The 15,629-nt window shown below is 39.1% G+C and overlaps 1 protein-coding gene across 1 annotated transcript in view; it reads left to right on the top strand.

Moving 5' to 3' along the window:
• DLAT (dihydrolipoamide S-acetyltransferase) overlaps window positions 1-15,333 on the top strand; it is a 28,657-nt gene extending 13,324 nt beyond the window's left edge. The window contains exons 8-14 of the mRNA XM_040482981.1: window positions 2,699-2,766; window positions 4,051-4,143; window positions 4,498-4,605; window positions 8,599-8,714; window positions 12,830-12,992; window positions 13,729-13,865; window positions 14,433-15,333. Coding sequence (XP_040338915.1) covers window positions 2,699-2,766; window positions 4,051-4,143; window positions 4,498-4,605; window positions 8,599-8,714; window positions 12,830-12,992; window positions 13,729-13,865; window positions 14,433-14,562 — 815 coding nt within the window. The 3' untranslated portion in view covers window positions 14,563-15,333. The remainder of the gene's footprint in view (window positions 1-2,698; window positions 2,767-4,050; window positions 4,144-4,497; window positions 4,606-8,598; window positions 8,715-12,829; window positions 12,993-13,728; window positions 13,866-14,432) is intronic.
• Window positions 15,334-15,629: the final 296 nt, after the last annotated feature.

Raw genomic sequence — 15,629 nt, forward strand, 5'->3', positions numbered from 1 at the left:
GGATACTAACCCTTTATCAGATGTCATTGGCAGATGTCTTCTCCCATTCCATACTTGCCTTTTAGTTTTGTTGTTTCTTTTGTTGTGCAGAAGCTTTTTATCTTGATGAGGTCCTAGTAGTTCATATTTGCTTTTGTTTCCCTTGAACCGGCAGACATTTTAGATTTTGACCAGGGAGTGACTATAACCGTGATCCACCCGTTCCTGGGTGAGGAAGTGTAGGGGATAGGGAGATGGTAGATGATGGGAGCGGTCAAGTCAGTGGAGTGGGGGGTCTTGGTGAGACTGAAGAAATTTTGCAGTAGGAAGGAATGGTCTAGAATAAGCGAGCTGAGAGGATCAGTGATTGTGTGGGGTTTTCTGACACCTCTCTGTCATCAAATGTATTTTTTTTCCACACCAACAATCCATTCTCTGCCACCATTTGGGTATCCAACACTTCAATCCTGTTCTGACACTAACTATCCAGAGTTAGCATCGGGCCCCCCAGGCTTGAGGGCTCAGCCCCACAAGACAGCCCCACTTCTGATGCCAGTTACAGGTCCCAGGGACCACCCATACTTCAGACCTACTGGCTGTAAGTCAGGACTTCCCAAGACCCCACTTTAGGTATGAAAATTCACTAGAATGACTCACAGAACTCAGGAAAGCACTGTACTTACTGGTTTACTGTAAAGGATGTGCAGGGGCAGTCAGTAGAAGAGATGCATAGGACGAGGCGTGGTTTGTGGTGGGGGGGTGCAAAGCTTGCATGCCCTCGCTCGGAGGACTGCCCTCCTAGCACATTGATGTGTTCACCAACCCAGAAGCTCCAAATCTTGTTGTTAAGAGTATTTATTTGATAGAGATTTCAGTAAGAAGGCATGGTTATTTAAATCCTTGGCTGTGAACTGTTGAACTCAACCTCTATTCCCCCCCCCCCCCCCCCTTCTTGGAGGGACAAATGACTTAGCAAATATGACTACTTGTATTCATTTGGGGAGAAACTTTCTTTTTTACGTTTATTTTTATTTGTTTTGAGAGAGAGAGCGTATACATGCTCAGGGGAGGAGTGGAAGGAGAGTGAGTCCCAAGTAGGCTCTGTGCTGACAGACACCACCCAGGTGTCCCAGCCAGAAACCGTTTTAAAGCCTAAACCCTAGTGTCCAAGTTTGATTTGTCTCCCAGGTCCCCATGTTTGTTTTCTATTTCTTTGAGGCAGAGCACTTCACATCACTATCCCATTTGATCTTCAGTGTTCACACATTCCTTTGAGCAGGGGCCGGCATTATAACCTGTGTCCTATAGATGAGACTAAAAAGACCAGCACAGAGGCTGTGTCTAATTTTTATCTGACACAACCTTGCATTTTTCCTCCTAGCCCGGTGTTCTTCCCTTTATACCATATTGCTTTATGATGGCCTGTTGTGCCTCTGTAGGGAGATGGACAGAAACATTTAAAAGATTTCAGCTGACTCCTAATGGGAATTTCTTGAGGGTGGCTGAAGCCCAACCAAAGGCAGGTGATTCTGTAGGTCTCCTCCTCTCAAGGGGCTGTGGTGTCCAGATCAGCCTTGGTGGTAATGGGAGGTTATGGGTTCTGTCTTTTATAAAAGAGGAGAATCTAATAGGGGTACTGCTACCTCTGTTCTAGAGCTCCGGGTGAGGATAAGCACAATCCTAGCCAACTCATTTTTCATAATGAAGGAAAGGAGTTGGGACGAACTGCGTACAACAAGAATCATTTAAAAGTCTGCCTTGGGGGAAGATGAATCAATTTGACCAAATTTTTTCTAGAAGTGGGCCAGTATAAAAGGTATTTTAAATAACTAAATTCTGAATCTCCTTAGAATTAAGGTTCAGGAATCTGTTTGGGTCTAAAGTTAAAGCTGATTGGTTGTGGATGGGCGGAGGAAGGAAATTGAGGGAAAATAAAACTCAGCCTGTTGTGAGAGGATTTTAAAGATTTTTCCTCACGTGTGACATTGCACACACTTCACTCCCAGGCCTCTGACATAGGCCAGGTTAGAGCCTTGGCAAGTGTGACAGAGCTGTGAGTGATGGAGCCCACACGAGGAAGAAACAATTCTAGAGATAAGATCATTGCAGCTGAGAGGTATTCAAGCTATTTTGGGGTGAAAAAATTATCTGAACTAGTTGTCCTGTCGACTCTGTACAAAGGGAATTCTTTACGATCAAACGACTCTAGAACTCAAACGAGATCCATTTCAAGATTCATAAAGGGTTTTTTTGGAGCTGCCTAGGAGAAGAGGCAGCTAGACTTTGTTTTGGAGGTATAAATTGTATTCAGCATTAGCCATATGCCATTATTTCCCAATTTAAAAGTAAAGGACATGAAAAAATGAAGAACAACTGATACAAAACTCTGAAAGAGAAATACTTAACAAAGAGCATTTGCTGCCACAGGGTTTCCATAGCGTAGCGGTTATCACATTCGTGTAACGGAGCATTTGCTGTAGTAATTAAGAAAAGAACGGCTACAGCTCAAACAAGAGCACTCTGAATCAAAATTAATAATTGCATAAAAGCTGCTATTGTTTTAGAGAGAACTTTAAGGTGCAGGAGTAGAGCAGTGGCCACTTCAGAGGGTCTTTGGTAGAGAACCCTTAGGAACTTGCACTTCAGGATCACGGTGTCGATATCCCAGAGGAACCAGTGGTGTGCTGTCACATGTGTGATATTTATGCGTCTCTTGCAGGGACGGGACCAGAAGGCAGAATCATCAAGAAGGATATCGACTCTTTTGTGCCTACTAAAGCTGCTCCTGTGAGTTACATTTGGCTTTTTTTTTTTTTTGGCACTTTGTTCTTGCAAAATGTTTTGTCCAACCTGTTAGACCCTTTCATACATTATTTATGAATGCAATAGCTTGACCAGAATTGTGTTTTGCCTAATTTCACTGGCTAGCACTATATAGATATGAATGTGCTGTCATTCACCATTCACAAGGAAAGATGAGGGGCACCTGCCTGGGTGGCTCATTCAGTTGAGCGTCCAACTTCAGCTCAGGTATGATCTCACAGTTCACGAGTTCGAGCCCCGCGTTGGGCTCACTGCTTTTACTGCAGAGCCTGCTTCAGATCCTCTGTCCCCTTCTCACTCTGCCCCTCCCCTGATCATGTGCACTCTCTCTCAAAAATAAACAAACATTAAAAAGGAAAAAAAAGGAAAGATAATAATGCTACCTTGACACGCATTCCAATTTTTTTTTCCAGTGGTACTGAATTTTTCCTAACAAACCCTCCTTCTCACTCAGGCCCTATTTTGATTTTTTTTTTTTAACGTTTTATTTATTTTTGAGACCGAGCGAGCATGGGGGAGGGGCAGAGAGAGATGGAAGCAGAATCTGAAGCAGGCTCCAGACTCTGAGCTGTCACCACAGAGCCCCACACGGGGCTCCAACCCACAAACCGTGAGATCATGACCTGAACTATAGTTGGATGCTTAACTGGCTGAGCCACACAGGCATCCCTGACTGGCTCTGTTTTTAAAAGCATGCTTACAAGTTGGTTGAATAGAGTTTGAATTTTATGTGGTTAATTATTCCACACAGGGATTAAATCCACATAACCAATCAACTAGTGTTTAGTTGGTTTAAATTGTTAAGATTATTAGCTAAAAGTAAGGAAAATGATTTAGTTATTTAGATGTTTGTTTTAAAATGAAAGATTTGTCATTGTTTTTTAACACTGTCCAGAAAAATAATTACCTTGTTTATGTTTATGTCTACTTCTTTCAGTTTAAGAATGCTTTGATTGTTTTTCTTGAAGGTAATTTTGCAGATACAAAATTATTTTGACAAACTAATCGTTGAACGAAGAAAAATGATACTTAAGACATGATTACAGAATTCTAAGTATAAAAATTAAAATCAGAACTGTTGTGTAAGCACAGTACAAATATGAGTCCCTTTTGCTCCCTTGGGATAGAAATAGCTATTTTCTGTAAGCCTTCTAATTTGTACTTTGCCATCTGTAGAGTCACTGACTTGCCCCAGTTGTATATGCCAGGATTGAGTCAGTTACTAAGAGCTTTTTTACTTCCCCATAGGCTCCAGCAGCTGCTGTGCCTGCCCCGGGTCCAGGAGTGGCACCCGTTCCCACAGGTGTCTTCACAGATGTCCCAGTCAGCAACATTCGTCGCGTAAGAATATTACCCTAAATCTGCAACCAGCACCATAGGGGGCGTCTTTACTCTGATTGTTTAATTGCATTCATGGTTTGAAACGCTAACAGAGACTTTTTTTAGTTGGGAATCATAGATGACTAGTTTAAGATGTTTGCTTTGGCCAATTAGATACTTGGGAAAAACAAACATTATATTGATTAAACACCACTAGAAGGGGCCCAGGTTACGGTGCAGTCCTCCATATTCCAGTTATAATGCTTGAGGTAAGCATTACCAGGGAGCTAGTAAAGGGGCAAACAGAGTCCTGAATTAGGTAATAAAGAAAAGAACCACTTAAGACAAGTGATGTTTTAATGTCTTTGATTCTAGGTTATTGCACAGCGGTTAATGCAGTCTAAGCAAACCATACCTCATTATTACCTTTCCATTGACGTAAATATGGGAGAAGTTTTGTTGGTACGGAAAGAACTTAATAAGGTAAAAGGTCTGGAAATTCCAACTCTGTAAATTCTAAAATGCTTGTATTTCCCCACTAAATATATACATTTTTGCCCATATTTTTTGTTCCAGTATGCCAGTTGATGTTGGAAAATGGTGTCTTCATAATTTCAACTTGCCGAGAGAATATCCTGGACAATTTTCATTTTCTAATCCTTGATTAAAGCTTATTATTTAAAGTTGATTTTGCCTTGGATCCATTGTAGCCTAGCTCAGTCACTGTGATCCCATGAAGCTAGATAAGATAAGCTAGATAAGAGTATGTTTACTCTGTGTTTGCAGTTAAGTACCAATTACCTATTTAGTGTTTAGTATAAGGCACTTTTGGGAAGATAGAATAAGGTATAGTCCTTCTCCATGAGTTTCAGTTTATAATCTAATTGAGATAATGCATGTGAAAAACAGAGAAGGCAATTTTTATTAAAGTAAAAATACTTATTTGTACATCAGTCTCTTTATGGTAATGTCCTTTGTCTGCTAAATTATGTTGTATGGGTTAAGTGTTCTAGGAATTCAGAGGAGGAACCCAGTAAAAGTAGTTGGGGAATTCACAGTGGTGTAAGAAAAACTTGGTTAAGCCATGTAGAATAGTATGTGTTTGAATTGCAAAGAAGTTGTAGAAAGTTCATTCTAATGATGGAATACCATAGAGGTAAAATGCTTTCAAGAAAGGAAGTAAGTATTGCAGATGTGGAAGAGAGACTACCTTTTTCTAGGGTGGGTATGCAGTTGTTGGTTTAGGGAAGACCTTGTTTACAAGCAGAACAATTTGGACTTGATGAATTAGACATGAAGAAACCAGTAATAGTGACATGATGATAGCAATATTTTAAGTAAGTTTAGTCTAAGTAGATATATAGTGGTGTGCTTTAATGGCAGAGACTAGTTATGCTTGTCCTGTTAGCATGATAAGGGTCTGGACTAGACAGTTGCATTAAGAATGGAGTAGGAGAGGGGCGCCTGGGTGGCGCAGTCGGTTAAGCGTCTGACTTCAGCCAGGTCACGATCTCGCGGTCCGTGAGTTCGAGCCCCGCGTCGGGCTCTGGGCTGATGGCTCAGAGCCTGGAGCCTGTTTCCGATTCTATGTCTCCCTCTCTCTCTGCCCCTCCCCCATTCATGCTCTGTCTCTCTCTGTCCCAAAAATAAATAAACGTTGAAAAAAAAATTAAAAAAAAAAAAGAATGGAGTAGGAGAGGGATATGAAAGATGTTTTCAAAGAAGTGAAAAGTAAAAGCCAGTGGCACTGAGGGCATTAGAACAGCATTCAGCACCTTATACAGGTTATCTGTAGCCTCTCTGACCTCCTACTACTTTTCCCACTTGTTCACTCTGCTGCAAAAACAATGGTTGCCTTGCTGTTCCTTGATGTTCCACCTGTGTACTCCTACTTGAGGCCCCTTGCACTTGCTGTTCCCTGTGCATGGAATATTCACCCTCTAGCATCTACCTGGCTTCCTCCTTTACCACCGAAGGATCTGACTCAATATCACCCTCTCTAGTCTTTCCTGGTCACCTTATTCTAAAATTAAGGGAAGAGGATTGGGGTGACTCGTCACTTCTCCCCCTAGTTCTTTTCCTCTATTTTTTTTCTTTATCGTGTAACATTATTTTATATGCTGTATGTTTATTATCTATCCACCCCTTTAGATTGTTAAGTTCCCCAGGGCACCTGGGTGGCCCAGTTGGTTAAGCGTCTGACTTCAGCTTGGGTCACAAACTCTCAGTTTGACAGTTTGAACCCCACATTGTGCTCTGTGCTATCAGCGCAGAGCCTGTTTTGGATCCTTTGTCCCCCTCTCTCTCTGCCCTTTTCCCTTTTGTGCACATGCGTTCTCTCTCAAAAATAAGTAAACATTAAAAAAAAAAAAACATAAGCCCCCTGAGAGTAGAATTTTTACCCATTTTTTTCACTGCTTTATATCCAGGGCTTTAGAGCTTTATGTCTGAACGGAGTACTCAAATATTAGATGCATGAAAGAATGAAGCAATGAAGCATTAACAGAGCTTTTTAACTGGCACAGAGGTTAAAGTTGATTGCTTACTTTCATTGTCAAAATGTTAAAGCTATTTTATAATTTATTTGAAAATCAGGCATGAAAAATATATGTCCAGTGTAATATTTTATTCATTTCTCTTAAACAGCTTTATTTGGATATAATGCACATATAATACCATTCACCCATATAAAGTTTATAATTCAGTGGCTTTTAGTATATTCAGAATTCTGTGACCATCACCACAATAAATTTTGGAGCCTTCTTATCACCCCAAAATGAAACCATTCTCTCCTTAGCCATAGCCCCCACCCCACCCCTCTCATCCTCCCCAACCCTAGACAACTTCTTACCTACTTTCTATCTTAGATTTGCCTGTTTTGGATATTTCCTATAGGGATAGGGACTTCATGGAATCGATAAATCAACTTAGGGAGTATTGCCTTCTTAACAGTGTTCCCACTCCGTGAACAGGGGGTGTCTTTGCATTTATTTAGGTCTTTCATTTCTTTCAATCATGTTTATAATTTTTTGAGTGTAAGTTTTTGTACTTCTTTTGTTAAATTTGTTCCTATGTATTTTATTCTTTTTAATACTATTATAAATTTCGTGTTCACTGCTATTGTATAGAAATACCATTGATTTTTGTATATTGATCTTGTATCTTACAACCTTATTTTTTATTTAGTGTGTTCCTTAGGATTTTCTATATACAAAATCATGTCATCTGCAAACATAGTTGTACTTTTTCCTTTCCAATTTGGATACCTTTTCTTGGGCAACTTCTCTGGCTGGCTTCTCTGGCTAGCAAAGTGTTGACTGGAAGTGGTAAAGTGGACGTCTTTGTTTTGTTCTTGATCTTAAGGGGATGTAAGTCTTTTACCACTAAAGTATGATGATGACGACTCTGAGCTTTTGTAGATCTGTTTTATCATCAGGTTGGGGAACTTCCTTTCTTTTCCTAGTTTTTATGAAGTGGTGGTTGAATTTTGTCTGCTTTTTCTGTGTCTGTTGAGATGGTTGTGTGATTTTTGTCCTATGTTCCATTAGGACATTATTAGATTAATTGATTTTCAGATGTTAAACCATCCTTGCATTCCTGGGACAAATCCCATTTGATCATGGTGAATAATCCTTTTCTTGTATTGCTGGATTTGGTTTGCTAGAGTTTTTTTGAGAGTTTTTGTTATCTATATTCATAAATTATACTTGTCTATAGTTTTGTTTTTTCTGGGTTGTTTTGTTTTTTTATTATATCTTGGTGTGGTTTTGGTATTGGATTAATATTGACCTCTAGAATGAGTGGGGAAGTGTTCCCTATTTTGGAAGAGTTTGTGAAGAATTGATACTAATTCTTCTTTAAATGTCTGGCAGAATTCACCAGTTGGGGAAGCCGTCTGGATCTAGGCTGTCTTATGTGGGTAGTTTCTAAATTATCATTCAGTCTCTTTATTGTTAGCTCTAGATCTATTCAGAGGTTCTATTTCTTTTTGATTCAGTTTTGGTAGTTTTTGTCTTTCTAGGAATTTTTCTCAAAGTTAGCTAATTGTGGCATATAGGTGTTCATAGTATTACCAGTAATCTTTTTTATTCCTGTAGGGCATATAGTAATGTCCTCTACTTCATTTCTGATTTTGGGAATTTGAGTCTTCTTTTTCTCTTTGTCAGTCTGGCTAAACATTTATCATTTTGTTGATCTTTTCAAAGAACCAACTTTTGATTTTGTTGAGATAAGTGAAAAAGGCGGCCTTTTTAATATACCATAACTTATGGGACACAGCTAAAGGAGTGCTTAGCGGGAAACTTATGGCTGAAAAGACCTACGTTAAAAAAGTTGAAACAACCAAATTTAGTTTCATTTCATCCTTTATACCTCAGGACATTTGTGTTTGCCCCTCTCACATCCCCTGCCAGGTGATATAGTTTCAGTCTGCAGGAAGAGAATTGAAGAAAATACAATGGTTTCTTGTCTTTGCAGATGTTAGAAGGGAGAAGCAAAATTTCTGTCAATGACTTCATCATAAAAGCTTCAGCTTTGGCATGTTTAAAAGTTCCTGAAACCAATTCTTCTTGGCTGGACACAGTTATAAGACAGTAAGTAAGATACTGCTGGGGAAGGTGTATATCCATCAGCAGTTTTCTTGTGGTTTCTCATGTAGAACTAGGAGTATAGGGGGTGCGGAGAAATGGAATACAGGAGGGAGATGACTTCCATAGGCAAAACAGATTGAAAACAATGTAAAACTGTTGATGAGGTAATGTTCAGTTAGGAAGGACTACAAATTCTTTGAGTGTAGCAAAGGAAGGTAAATTTACAGATATGAATAATTAAAGTTGATAACAAACTTTAGAAAGCAAGGTTGAAATGGTTTTTATTTACCAGTTAATTCTGCTGAACTTTAATGAAGGCAAATTGAAAACAGTACCAAGAAACATATTTGTTAATATTATGTGGGGCTCCTGGGTGGCTCAGTTAGTTAAGCATCTGACTTCGGCTCAGGTCATGATCTCACGGTTCATGGGTTTGAGCTCTGCGTCTCAGGAAACTAATATTGTTTCCTGAAGTGCAGAGCCTACTTCATATCCTCTGTCTCCCTGTCTCTGCCCCTCCCCTGCTCGTGTGCTCTCTCTCTTAATCTCTCAAAAATAAATAAACATTTAAAAAAAAGTATATGGTAGCATGTGACTGGCATGGTGCTGTCTTTCACATGTTGTCTCATTTTAATCCTTATGGCCACCTTATGAATTAGGGACTTTCACTTCTATTTTACAGATGAAGAAACCTGAAGCTCAATGAGTTAAATAACTTTCCTTGGATTAATTTGTTAGGAAGTAGCAAAACTGTGACTGGAACCAGGATTCTGACTCCTGTGCCTAGGCTTGTACTATGTAGATTCTTTTATGTTATTATTTAATTTTTATTAAAATAAGAGTGTATACATTAGAATATTGCTCCCTGAGTGGCTCAGTTGGTTAAGCATCTGACTTTGGCTCCAGTCATGATCTCACAGTTTGTGAGTTTGAGCCCCATGCCAGGCTCTGTGCTGACAGCTCAGAACTCTCCCTCTTTCTCTACCGCTCCCCCACTTGTACTCTGTGTGTCTCTCTCTCTCTCAAAATAAAACATTAAAAAAATTTTTTTTTTAGAATATTGCTCCCTGGCTTACAGTGACCTACTCAACTTTTTTTTTTTTTTTTTAAATCCAAGTTAGTTAACATAATGAAAGAATGGTTTCAGAGTAGAATTTAGTGATTCATCACTTACATATAACACCCAGTGCTCAAGCTTTGTATGGTAAAAAAATTTTTTTTTAATTTTTATTTATTTTTGAGAGAGAGTGAGTAGGGGAGGGGCAGAGAGAGGGAGACAGAGGATCCAAAGCAGGCTCTGTGCTGAGACCAGAGAGCCTCATGTGGGGCTCGAACTCACAAGTTACGAGATCATGACCTGAGTTGAAGTCAGATGCTGAACCGACTGAGCTACCTGGGCACCCCAACCTACTCAACTTTTAATCTGAGGTCTACTCCCAAGAGGCAAATACAACTTTTAAACTGTTTCTTTTCCCCCTGGTATTTACTTTTGTATTTCTAAAAAACATTGTTCATTTGCCTTTTATGGGTTTTTCATTTTCTTTATCAACTTATTGGTATTAAGGAAGGCTGAGATTTAGCTTTGTTATACTTTCCGTATACACACACACACACACACACACCCACACACCATTATCCTATCAAATTGATTACAGCACAAATATTGGATAAATCAGTATTCAGTATTAATATTTTTATGCCCATAAAAATATTATTTATGACTAAGAGATGTAATATGCTGTGAATAGTGACCAGGCTGATCTTAATGGTTCCCTAAAAAGGAGCTAGTTTTCTATGTACTCACCATCAGTTCTTTCTGAAAGTTCCCAGGAGAACTCTAAGCCATTTTTCAGTCCTGTCAGATGTCACAGTAACCTACTCATGCTTTTTCCTTGGCCATCCCCCTCTGGGAGGACATCTGAGGGTCTTACTATACCTTATAGACTATATTAGTTTTCTAGGGCTTCTGTTACAAATGACTACAAAATTGGTGGCTTAAAAGAAAAATTTATTCTCTCATAGTTCTGAAGGCCAAAAGTCCAAAAGTAAGGTGTTAGCAAGGCTGCACTCCCTCCATAGGCTCTAGGGGAGAATCTTCCCTTGTTTTTTCCAGTTTTGGTGGCTCTGGGCATTCCTTGGCTTGTGGCTGCATAACTCTAACCTCTGCCTGCATCCTCACATGGCCTTCTCCTCTGTGTCCATGTCTTCTCTTCTGTCTCTTACAAGGGTACTTGGCATTGGATTTAGGGCCCACCCAGATAATCCAGGATGATTTCATCTCAAGATCCTAATTAAATCTGCAAAGATCTTTTTTACTAAATAAGATCACATTGATAGATTCTGGGATTAAGACAAAGATGTATCTTCTAGAGAGCTGTTATGAACATATGTGTATAATTCTTTGTGTTGACCTACATTTTTATTTTTCTTGGGTTCATTCCTTGGAGTAGAATTGCTGGGTCATAGGGTAAATTAATGTTTCACATTTTAAGAGTATTTGAAGAAAACACTTCTTTGAAGAACAGATCAAGGCTACAGGGCAAGTTCTATGAATTGTTCATTGATTCCTACCAAATGCCCTTCATCTGTTTGTTTACATAGCCATTCAACAGATATTTATTGAACATGTACTGTTGGCTATATTCATCAGTGAACAAGGTGAGAAACACCATGCTTACTCGCTTAGGAGGACAGGGTAGTTAAGAAAGGAGTGTTCGTTATGTCATTCCTTGGCTAGAGCCCAGTTGTGATAGTCACACACTATCATTAGAGCACATTCTTATGTTTACCAGTGACAGTCCCACTGCCCTGCTCAGCTTGGGCACTTTGAGGGCTCAGCTTGGGCACTTTGAGGGATTTGGTACCATACCATAATATTCTAAAGCTTGTGCCTAGAAATAGCTGGAGTTCTTCCTGTGAAGTTTTAACTTTTTCTCAATTGCAGAATACATCAGCACGGGCCCTTACACAGACCCCAAGGAGGCTGTGGATACAATTTGGGAGTTTGGGAACTTGGCTGAGGGGGAAAAAGTCATTCCTTTCCACTAACCTCTAACTGAAATTTGGCATTTCCTCTTACCGTAAATGTAGAGAACAAATCAAAGAGGTATTAACAGTACTTGTGCTGGTGACCAGTAAAAATCACCTATTTTCATATCGCAGCTTTGTTGCAGGAGTCTTAAAAGTGGTTTTTGCTTATCACTACTTCAAAATTGTAGCAATTATTAGACCTCTTGCCTGATCTTATTAATACAGAAGCACGTGTCACAATTTTTAAAAAATGTTTTAATGTTTATTTATTTTTGAGAGACAGAGACAGAGCTCAAGTAGGAGAGGGGCAGAGAGGGAGGGAGACAGAATCTGAAGTAGGCTCCAGGCTCTGCACTGACAGACTGACAGCAGTGAGCCTGAGCTGGGACTCAAACCCCTAAACCATGATATCATGACCTGAGCCGAAGTCGGAAGCTTAACCGACTGAGCCACCCAGGCACCCGCAGTTTTGTTTTTTGAATAGTTTGGTAATTGAATTTCCGTATAGTTGGGGCTTTTTGTTTGGTTGTGGTTTTTTTTTTATTTGTAATTTGAGTATTTTATTTTCTTTGTTAAAAATACATACTCTGAGAAAGGACACAGATGCAAAGGTACCTGTGGCATAATACAGATTGGGAATCCTATTTTTCTGTCCTGAGACACCACCATCCTACATCCTGAGCTCTGATTCTCCCACGGTGCAGTACACTCCCTCCACTCTTCCTTCCATCTGCTCAAGCTCTGCCTGGAGGCTCAGCTCCAGCCAGTCCACTGCATCTCAAAATCCAGGGAGTTCTTTGAGTTCTTGTTTAATTCTCACTGAATGCTGGGCATTTTCCACCTGCCAGTCAAGGCAAGTGGGAGGCAGTTGGAGGTTATGTGTAACCAACCCCATTTCTTGTCCATTTGCAAAAAGTCCAAGTTAGGGAAAGGGCATAGCAAAATGTAAACACCAGAAGAGATATCTCTCTGGCTGAACAGTAGGCCAGACTGAGATAAATATCAATATTTTTGCTTAACCTGACACATAAGCTCTTAATACTGTTGATGATTATTAAAGTGTCCTTTTCTTTTTTCTTTTGCAATAGAAATCATGTAGTCGATATCAGTGTTGCAGTCAGCACTCCTGCAGGACTCATTACACCTATTGTATTTAATGCACATATAAAAGGACTGGAAGCCATTGCTAATGATGTTGTTTCTTTAGCAACCAAAGCACGAGAGGGTAAACTCCAGCCTCATGAGTTCCAGGTACAGTATTACTTATTTACCTTCTGAATGTTAAGAATTACGTTATTTTTAAGGGCAGCATAATGCTTTTATTGCATTTTCCACCTTTTGATTATGCCTTGTATTCTCATGGACACAAGGCCCTGAAAATAAAAAGTGAATAACCTATCAGAAACTGAAAATAAGAAATTTTCCAGCAATTTTCAAAAGGCACACAACTGACTTTTGTTCATATTGTAATGCTTGTATATTTTCATTAAAGTGTATTCCATTCAGGCCTTTTTCCCCACTTTCAGCTTTATTGTTGTATTTAAATAGCAAATAAGAGGGGCACCTGGGTGGCTCAGTCGGTTAAGCGGCTGACTTCGGCTCAGGTCATGATCCGTGAGTTCGAGCCCCGCGTCGGGCTCTGTGCTTACAGCTTAGAGCCTGGAGCCTGTTTTGGATTCTGTGTCTCCCTCTCTCTGACCCTCCCCCATTCATGCTCTGTCTCTCTCTGTCTCAAAAATAAATTTTTTTTTTTTTGAAAAAAAATAAAAAAAAAAATAGCAAATAAGAATTATATACATTTAGGTTGCACAACTTGATGTTCTGATATGTGTATTCATGCGCTTACCATTTTCCTTTCCTTTTTTTTTTAAATGGTAGTTCATAGGCCTTTCTTAAAGATGATCTTAAGGTCTTTTCATGTAACATTTTGTCTTTTTTTTAATGTTGAGAAGCAATTAACATCTATTTTTAATCTCTTTTCTTCTAGGGTGGTACTTTTACAATATCTAATTTAGGGATGTTTGGAATTAAGAACTTCTCTGCTATTATTAACCCACCTCAAGCATGTATTTTGGCGATTGGTGCTTCAGAGGATAGACTGGTTCCAGCAGATAATGAAAAAGGGTAAGTACCAAAATAAAGAGGGAGTTGTAAGCTCATTTTCATTCCATTATACCTGTTTTTGAGTCTCAGTTTTATAATTATTGGCATAGCCTGTTGGAGCTTCAGGTAGAGTCAGATACAAGTCTAGAATGAAGTTTCTCAGAGCAGCAATTCTTCTTTTACTAAATGCAGTTAATCCTATATGAGATGGGAAGGCTGAGTTATCACAGGTCAGGGGTCAGCATACGTTTTTGTGGAGCCGGGTTGTAAATCTTTTAGGTTTTCTGAGTCATATGGTCTCTGTTGCAAATACTCTGACGTGGTAGTGTGAAAGCAGACAGAGGCACTACATAAATGCATTTGGCGGGATTTGGTCTGTGAGCTGTAGTTTGCCAACCGATGCTCCAGATGGCTGTTTGGTCTGTCAAGCTGGAGGTTGAGCTAGAGGTGTATAGTACATAACGAGTAAGTGGAAAATAATAGTATCTGGTTGGAATTACAGGGTAGGAGTTGGCATTTGGGCTGGTTACTGGCTAAAAATTAGCAATTGCTTTCAGAATACCTAATAATGTTTTTATCTTTTTCTAGATTTGATGTGGCTAGCATGATGTCTGTTACACTCAGTTGTGACCATCGGGTTGTGGATGGAGCAGTTGGAGCCCAGTGGCTTGCTGAGTTTAGAAAGTACCTTGAAAAACCTATCACCATGTTGTTATAATTAACCCAAGAATTTCTAGACTCTCCCAGGTCACAGTGGTTCATTCTTATCAAGATACAAATATGTTATTATGCAAGTGGTTCTTTTTATTTTGAAGTTAACCAGTTATTTTTTAGTCTGTCCAGATAAGTTATTTGTAATGGGCATTACTGAATTTCTTAAAATGCCAATTACACCTACATATTGTACACATTTAATAAACACCAGATTTTGAGCTGTGTATTCCTAGTCAAGAGAACATGTGGCCTAGCCCTTTGGTGAGAAGTACTTCCATTGGGAAATGCAGGGGTAGAATTGTGGTTCCCTACTGAAACAGATACATAAAAGTAATCTGGATGAAACCTTGAGGTTTTGAAATTTAATTGCCTCATGTTTTGCTTCATTTGAGGGAAAGAGAAGTCAAGGAAAGAGAGAAGTCCTTTCTTTTAGAGAAAGGGATTGAATTAAAGATTGATTTTGGAATTTAACCCTGTTACATGATCTTGGTTTATCGTGGATGGGAAGGGTAGAGAACTTTAAGGAAAATAAGTGACATTTTAAAAGTTAACATTTTCTTACACTTCTGCAACTGAGTGTTCTTTGTTTATTTTTCTATGAATTCCAAAATGGTTGTTTTCACCTCTTAAGATGGAAGATATAAATATAAACCAGCTACTTGGTATAAATGAGAATTTGTGTGGGTATTTATTTAAACAACTTACATGTGTAATTCTGAGAGCAGAATTTACAATTAATTCCAAATAAAAGAATATGCTTATAGAATTTAACAGAGAGAAGTTGTGAAAGTAGAATTCTTCCTCCATGATTAACTGGTGGTTACTGACAAATGAACTTAATTGCCAGAATCTGTTACTCAAATAATATTGGAAAATTATATCAAGTAGCTATGGAATAGTGTACATATGTAAAATATGGTTTCTAGTGAGATGTGTGCCAAAGTCCATTTATCACCAAGACCTGTCTGAAAAGAAGAGGGAAGAGATACACTGGTAAGCAGTTGGGAGTGCTGAAAGGTTAGAAGCCAAGTGGTCACTTCTACTTGGATAAAGTAAGAAATGTTCAGTGTG

The sequence above is a fragment of the Herpailurus yagouaroundi genome, unplaced genomic scaffold (assembly GCF_014898765.1).
Source record: "Herpailurus yagouaroundi ecotype Mexico unplaced genomic scaffold, PumYag 161, whole genome shotgun sequence".
In the NCBI taxonomy this organism is placed as follows: domain Eukaryota; kingdom Metazoa; phylum Chordata; class Mammalia; order Carnivora; family Felidae; genus Herpailurus; species Herpailurus yagouaroundi.